Here is an 8,178-nt window from a genome sequence, read left to right as displayed (position 1 = left end):
GTCGCAAACAACACAAATTATCTTCATTGCATTGGTTTGTAAATACTCACCTGGATTTTCTGTTGGATCTCGGTTAAAATAGTAACAGTAACTTGTTTCAAAATCTTTGTAAATCCAGCCCTGACATGAATATATTAAATAAAGGCACACTATCATATACGTAAACAATAAGAAACATAATTGTATGCAATTATCAGCATAATGCAATAAAAGCAATCTGTATTAGCCATGAATAATATAGGGCCACAGGAAACAATGGGCCGGTGTTTAGTGGGCACTAATGCAGATGTGTACATAGATACATGGTGCTCACAACACCGTTCGAAATGCAACTTTAAATATTCATATTTCTGGTTTCTTTGGTCTGATTCTGATCACTTTTGTGTCACTGTACTAATACATTTTCCTCTATTGCCTACATTGGTTTAGAAATGTTATTGTGTTTTTTTACTTTAATGTTGCCTAAAAAGAAAATTGACAGCTACCAGGGGTAAGCCTAGGATTTCTCAGTTAGGCTATATTTACCTAACAAGGCACTTGCTTGTTAACTTTGAGGGAGTTCATGTCATGCCCTCCTCAGGTAATAGCCCATGACATCAGAGGTCAATATTCCTCTTTCTGAGGTCTGTTTCTCAGAACAGAATTGTGAGATAAATATGTACATGGCAAATCACACCTGCTGGGTTTGGTATTTAGTGGGTGCCAAGTTACCAATCAGAATTGAGATGGTCAAAGAATAATGCTCTGTTTTCTCCTAACTCTTTTCTCTGCCCACCAGTACCTTGTGAGCCTTTTTCACTACAAAAACAATCCTCTACTCTTCAGGATGTGCCTCCAAAAAGACATCTCAAGAACCACAGCACCCCAAAGCCTGCAATCAAATAACCCCTTAATAAAATTAGTGTGAACGCACCAGGCCTAAAAATGTGTCCAGTCATACTGCAATCCTTGGATCTCCTATTGAATCCCTTTGAGATTCCTAAGCCATACAATGGTAGAGAAAGTCAAATGGAGGTGCAGTGAGGTCCCTCTCTGTCTAGCAAAAATGTACCATACAGTATAATACTTTTATTATGAAAAAGCTTTGAACTTATTCAAGCTGGAACAGTTAACCCTGGATCAGTTTCGCCCTGACTGTGGCTCTTCAGTCAGGTGTAGCTTGGTTCCAGTGGCAAAACCGGTCTTGGGTTGCTTGCGTTCCAGGTCAGGCTGGACTGTTTCTTTTGGAGCAGAATCAAGACTGATTTGCATATGGCTGGGTCTAATCTGAGGGGGCATGGTGGGCAAACAAACAGTGGATTAGAATACTCCCCTGAGCGATTGCCAGTGGTTAGATTTATTGCAGGCATCCTTCTATCACCTTTTGTATGTTTGATGTGCCACCTGAAGTGGGCAAGGTTATGCTCAGACGTGGGGGACCTTTCCTCATTGTGCCACTGGAACCAAGCTACACCCGATTGAAGAGCCCCAATCAGGGAAAAAACGGTCTTGGGTGACTTATGTTCTGGTTTGGAGAGGGCCTGACTTGGAAGTTTAGGCTAGAGTGTTCCTATTGGAGCAGGCTCAAGAATGATTTGCATATTGCTCGGTCCAATCTGAGGTGGTGTGGTGGGCAAAAGAACTATGGGTTGGAATGCTACCCCAAGTGATAGCCAGTGGTTAGACTTTTTTCAAGCATCCTCCCAGCACCTTTTGTGTGTTTGATGAAGTGCCCTAAGTAGCCAAGGTTATAGCCAAATGTGGGTCCCCTACTCACTGTTACACTGGAACCAAGCTACACCTGAATAAAGAGCCCCAGTCAGGGTGAAACCAGTCTTGGGTTGGTGGTATTCTGGTTCAGAGAGGACCTGGTTTGGCAGTTCGAGCTGGACTGTTTGTAATGGAGCAGGGTGAAGACTGATTTGCTTATGGCTGGGTCTAATCTGAGGAGACACAGTGGGCAAAAGAACAATGTTTTGGAATGCTCTAAGTGATTGCCAGTGGTTGGCTGTATTACAAGCATCCTCCCATCACTGTTTGTGTGTTTAATATAGTGATTTCAGCATGACCAAGGGTCTGTAATCATCCTTTAACCTTATATTGGACAACGTGCTAATGCTTTACACTACTACATGTCAGTCTGGTTTCCTGACTTATAAATTGAGCCAGTAAGATTGTTGCAGAAAGCTGCACTTTAAAAAGAAAAATACATAACAGGACAATGTCTGATGAGCAGATTTAAGACCCCAGCAGTAGTCAAAATCTAGGCGTCCAAAACACAGTAATATACCAGGACAAATGGAATTTGCCAATGTCTCTGTTCTTCACAGCCCATTCAGTTTCATGGTTCTGTGTTGAACAATGGAGCAAACAATGTACATAACACAGAACGCTGCGAATTTTGAGAAAATTTAAACTGGCGAATACTCACAATCACAAACATAATTTGACTAATGGTCATCTTGATGAAGAGTCACATTGATATGAGCGAATTTATAATAAAAGAAGACAACCTGATGAATTAACCTCTATTTGTAAAGGAGAGCAAAACAAGTAAAATGTTTCCAGCATTCCTAAAGATTATGCATCTCATTACTTTGGGAAGAGGGATAAAGGGGAAGGGTGGCAAAAAACAGGTTGCATTAGTCAGTCGTCCATTGCTTACTGAGGCCTGAACAGGAAACCAGCATGCAAGAGGGGGAGGAGGTAAGAGATGGTAATGCACAGACACAAGGAAGAAAATGTTCCTCAACTTGCATTCGTCAAGGAACACTTCTCAGACACCACCTCTCAAGAACATGTATAGATCTCTGGAAACACTGGTGATCATAAAATAATCAGCACCTCAACCAAGTTTGAAACTTTCATTAGAAACCTTTATTGCATTAACCTACAGGCATGTTTGGTGATATAAAACTGGTAGTTACAGGTCCTACGGATGAGCATTGGTCATCTTTGGAAAATAGAAACATTTCAAAACTAAAAGACGTTCTTGTAGGTGAAAAAAGCAGACATACAGTGTCAAACATTTATCATATTTTATATACATAACTCTTCCGCCATATCAAAATGAAAAATGTCTGGGGCGTGGCAACAGGTACATGTTCAAGGGCCAGGCCCAGTTTGGCAACACCCAGAATCATATTTTATCAAAACAAAGAATATTTTCTGTACAAGGTTAAATAATCAAACATGAGTCAAGTTTTAAGTGATTTACATCTACTGTAACATTATATACAATCTTTAATATAAAGCATCTTCATCAAAATCAGCTCTGTAGTGCTCTGTCTAGACCCTAAAGATGCAGGACTCTGTCCGGGAGGGGGTCAAACTGTGTGAAGAAAGGGTCCTTCTTTGTTTGATCTGAATCAATAAAACCACCTTTTTACACTATGCAACACATAAAGGCTGATCTTTCTTAAAACAAGCTCACCTCATCCACCCCACATCTAAATCACTAACGCATCATTTTGGCATGAATTTCTGGGTTTCGTCTCTTTACACAATCATCATACAGTTTATATGATATCCAAGTGTGCAACAACAAATAACTCACATTATTGTGAGATTCAGAGGAACGAAAAGTGATCATCCAAGTATATTTGACATCTCTGTCATTTGCTCAATTGTTTTTGTATCTATACTTTTTCAAAACGTTTGTAGTTTGTGAGTGTATCTATGGTTTTAGTTTACTTTTCTTTTATACTTAAACATTGAGGAAGATTGACTTTGCTAGAGAGTGTTTGCTTCTACTTTCTTACCTTACACAAACAAAATGCTGAGCAGTTCACTTGGGGTGTTGGGTTTTTGGTTCGGAGAGGGCCAGATATTAAGTGCTGTACTTTAGTACAAGGTTGTGGTGCAGCACACACACATACACACACACCCGACCCTTATAAGCCTCAATGTGCGGCCTATACATTGTAAGATGCTCATTCCTTTCTGAAAGGTAGGGCCCAAAGGCCTTTTTGGTGGAGAAGAACATGAAGCACAAAAGAGCATTGCAACCCTGACTTCCTCAAAGTACAGCTGTCCAACCGTATAAAACCTGCGTCGACCATAAGGGGCCAAAAATCATGTTGCGATCACCAAGCTAAAATGAACTAACCTCTTTACCCACTGCACAAGTGAAGCGCGCTGACACATCTACTGCTCTTTGGAGACTGCATCACTTCGTTTTTATCACTTAGACATGATCCCAACCAACCTGAAGTGCAACGAGCGTACGTGGCCTGTGGGTAGGCCTACATGGAGATTTTTACCCAAAAGCACAACCAGGGAGATAGTCGTGAATCATGGGCAATAGGTTCATATGGGAATCACCTACAAGCTGAAGTTATGAGTTTGGAAAACGTGAAATATTGCCAGAACAGCAATTGAGAAGTTTGGAGATAGGGAACTAGCAACTTTAATCCAGGCAATGGTGAGCGGTGAACAGATTGGAAGACACTTTTAGGTCAATGAGATACCCCCTTGTTTGAAACATGTCATGCATTTATCGACCTGATTCATAGAAAAGTAAACAATCGCTGCAAATGCTATCAATGACAATGACTCGTGGAGATTCACAAATTTTTCCTGAATAACATAACTACAGTTACATTACATTGAAAACTATGATTTTTTTTCCCCCGCAATGCGCCTGTTTTCCAAACTGCTCCACGCGCAAATGGTTTACAACACGTAAGAATTTTACAAGGTTCAAGTGACAATGCAATTTCAGGTTTACATTTTTTTTCGAGGTAAAACCTTCCCTTCTTTACAATCTCTGCATAAACAGGTGTGTTGCATGCACTTGCACCATATTTTCTGCAACAAATCTGCTACTCCGTTTAGGTGTAAGTGCTGAACTGCAGATAAGTGAGGGAAGCAGGACAAATGAGTATGAATGTCCACAAAGTTATCATTTTGGTGGTGTTCTCACCATTTATATTAACCACTCACATTATCTTCGCCCCTCCCCTTTCACTCCTCATCCCTTGGTGACACTTATGAATGTGGCTAAGTCTGCATATGTTGCACATTGTGGCTGAAGCTGTCACATAAGTACATTTGAAAAGCCGCTGATGCTGACTAGATGAATCAGAATTCACGTTTAACGTGCACAGTCACATTTTCCAGGCACAAGGTATTCTACTCTCCATAGAAAGTTTTGTGAATCAGACTCTTAATTTTTAAATTCAAGCTAGATGTGAAGCAAAATACAAACACAGGTCTTTAGCAAAGGGAACATTTAGTTTGAAGGCCCTTAGCTTTGACTTTTGGACTGTGTGCATGTGGCGTGTGCTGGTCTGGTACCAGTCTTAACTGGAGGTTGGAATATGATGTCTGGATAGACCATAGAACACCCCACAATGCCTGCTGCACCTTAAGAAGGACTATTAAATACTTACAATAATTTGTGGGCCAATGGCTGTTTAAAGCTGAGATATCCAGCCTGATAATATAAGCCGGCAAAGACAGCTACTTGGCTACTCAAGTAACCCGAGGGACATTTGGGGTGACCATACTTCTCAAGTGGCTGTTCAACATTTGTTTGAGAAACTCCAAACTTTTGACACCCTAGCCAATTACAGGTGCGAGCTAATTACCTGTGACATATAACTTTCCACAGTTAGATCCTATAGCTTGGGGTAATAACTCTATTAAGAGTAAATGATGTTAGACATCAAGCTGAATTGGTGGATGTGCAAGTTGTGGTGAATGCTGCTTTAGTTTGTACAAATGTTAAACATTCAGGACTGGAAGGCAGCTCTGGAGGTATAGGGCACCATTTGAGTGTCATCACTGGTCCAAGACAGACACTGAATGTGACCCTAACAAAATCCAGCCTGAACAGACATGAAAGACACTTTCTGTATCTCTGCCAATAGGACAAATCTTGTTCGAAATGGGGGGTTAACAACCTGGGGATGGTGACAAGCATTACAATTATCTGTTCAACATTTAAACCTTTGCTTTTCATTTCTCATGCCTTTCATAAACACACTTTTTACATTTTGACACCAAACACCATTTCAAAATTACAACAAACCACACATATGGATCAAGGTATACTGCGCTGCAAAAGTGCCCATTTGCGATATAAGACGAAAGCCAAATTATGAAAAAATGCGTGAAGCAAAACCCTACAAAGCATAGACGTAAAAAATATTAAAGTGAGGTACAGGTCACTGGAAAAAACTATAGTGGTATATGTAATAAAGTTATCAGCTCTATGCAAAAGACCTGCTTAAGCATATTCCCCCTAAAAATGCTACAAAAATGAAAAAAGTGCCTGCTCGGCAGCAGTGCATAAAAAAAAAACTTTCCTCAATACTAACAACAATTAGAATAAAAACGGTATTTTTTTACAGGTTCTACATTACAGTACATATCACCATCTCTTAATATTACTGAAATCTCCTGTCGCAGATCAAACTTACAGCGTGAGCAGGCACCTGCCCATTCCGCGCATACTCACTCGGCCCATTCAAACAAGTCAGACCACGTTTAATGAAGTAATGCTGTGATATGTGCGGTGGATTCTGCGTAGCAAGGTCAAATGGATGCAGGACTTGTAGCTGACAGCAGATGCTGAAGATTTTAGTTGAATTTCTGGATCTCTTTGTTTGGCTATTTACTTTTCTTTGGGAAAAGGTGTTAGTTTTTATTTTTACTTAAATGAGTTCACTTAAATATGTAACCTCCTCCCAATTGTTTCACTGTTACCAGTTAATTGCCCTTGCGTCACAATGGGTGGAATATCTGCCTGTAAATGCAGTGTGGCTTAGATGAAGCAGCAATAGTTGGGTTTTCCTTGAACGACCCTCTACCATGGATGCTACTCTGATTGATGCTGCAGGCCTTTCACAAGCAGCTTCCACACCTACTCAAACAGTCGCACACATATGCAGCTATAAGAGCAGATTACGTCCTTTTCGGCATCCAACCCACCATGACGCCATCTGCCGCTATCAATGCCACACAGAGAGCCACATGTCCTGATCACTAGTGTTTTCATGGCTGCGCGTGATGCCTTCACACCTTTTCCAGTAAGGCCAATGTTCGTACACCACAGTGCCAACATTAGGTTCACATTAACGCAATCTCACTTCAGCGGTAACATTAATAATGCTGGTTTTAGAAGCCGTGTCTACAGGACCACTGGCATTCGATCAAAAACATGCACCACCAGCAACAAAGAGCCATTTCTGTTATTAGTCATGCACATTTTTCAAAATTGTTTCTAAACTGATGTGAACAGTGACTGTACTAAGAACTTTATCGACCAGCATGTGCCAACCAACATCAGTTGTATTTGCATGCCACACTGTGAATTTATATATTTTTAAGTAGTAGCATATATAATGGCCTAATAATGGACGCGGTCCCATTTTAGCTCCACAGTGATTTCATTGCATAGACTGCGGCTGGAACGGCCCTGCAGTTCATCCAAACACTGATCTGAACTCATGCGGTTTCTTTTCATGTCAGTGTGATGTGACATGAGGAGCACCATGAAAACATGTGGAGGGGACCCTCGCCCACAGCAAACACTTGGCTGCTTTATGACCCACTTCAATATGGGGCACAGTGAATTACTAACTTAATACACAAAACAGTCCACTGGCTGCGAGACAGGGACAACTAAATTTACACCAATTTACCGATGTACTGTTTACGCAATTTCATATATTTAGCACGCATGTCACAATCACCCAGCAAATCTGATCAAGAAACCTATATCTTATGGTCAACTCTCCATGGAGCCCTATTTGCGTGCATTAATGTCCGCTCAAAAGTCTGTGTTAATATTTGTGTCTACGGAAAGGGTTAAGAGTCATCGGAGATGTCTTCTAAGACGAAGACTAGTAGGCGAGCCACAGGTGTGCGTGGGAGGGTTCCTCTCTGTTGCGAGGTTCAGCACGGGTCTCATTCACTGCTGACCTCTTTCTTTGGAGAAGGGCTGTCCCGAACCGGAAGCACATCGTAGTGGCAGGGAATGTGGCTGTTTTTTGGCATGTCGTATGGGTCTTGGGTGAAAGGTCCAGAACTGCTGAAGGCTCCTCCTTGGACGACACTCACAGTGGGCTCTGGAATGGCAACGGATAAGTATGATTAGTATTTAAGCTGTAGGAAATCATATGAAAAACACTTATTGTTTTCTGTTTTTCTGTGTTGTTGTATGCATTTATTTATATAAGCGTTTGGCTAATC

The 8,178-nt window shown here is 41.0% G+C and overlaps 1 protein-coding gene across 1 annotated transcript in view; it reads right to left on the bottom strand.

The window, feature by feature from the left end:
* Positions 1-2,836: 2,836 nt before the first annotated feature.
* The window catches only part of MEGF10 (multiple EGF like domains 10), a 243,099-nt gene continuing 237,757 nt past the window's right edge, over positions 2,837-8,178 (bottom strand). Inside the window, exon 25 of the mRNA XM_069227282.1 lies at positions 2,837-8,054. Within this exon, the coding sequence (XP_069083383.1) occupies positions 7,894-8,054 (161 nt within the window). The 3' untranslated portion in view covers positions 2,837-7,893. The remainder of the gene's footprint in view (positions 8,055-8,178) is intronic.

The sequence above is a fragment of the Pleurodeles waltl genome, chromosome 1_1 (genome assembly GCF_031143425.1).
Source record: "Pleurodeles waltl isolate 20211129_DDA chromosome 1_1, aPleWal1.hap1.20221129, whole genome shotgun sequence".
Lineage (NCBI taxonomy): Eukaryota > Metazoa > Chordata > Amphibia > Caudata > Salamandridae > Pleurodeles > Pleurodeles waltl.
Note: the sequence above shows the minus strand (reverse complement) of the source record. Positions and strands in the feature narration are given on the sequence as shown.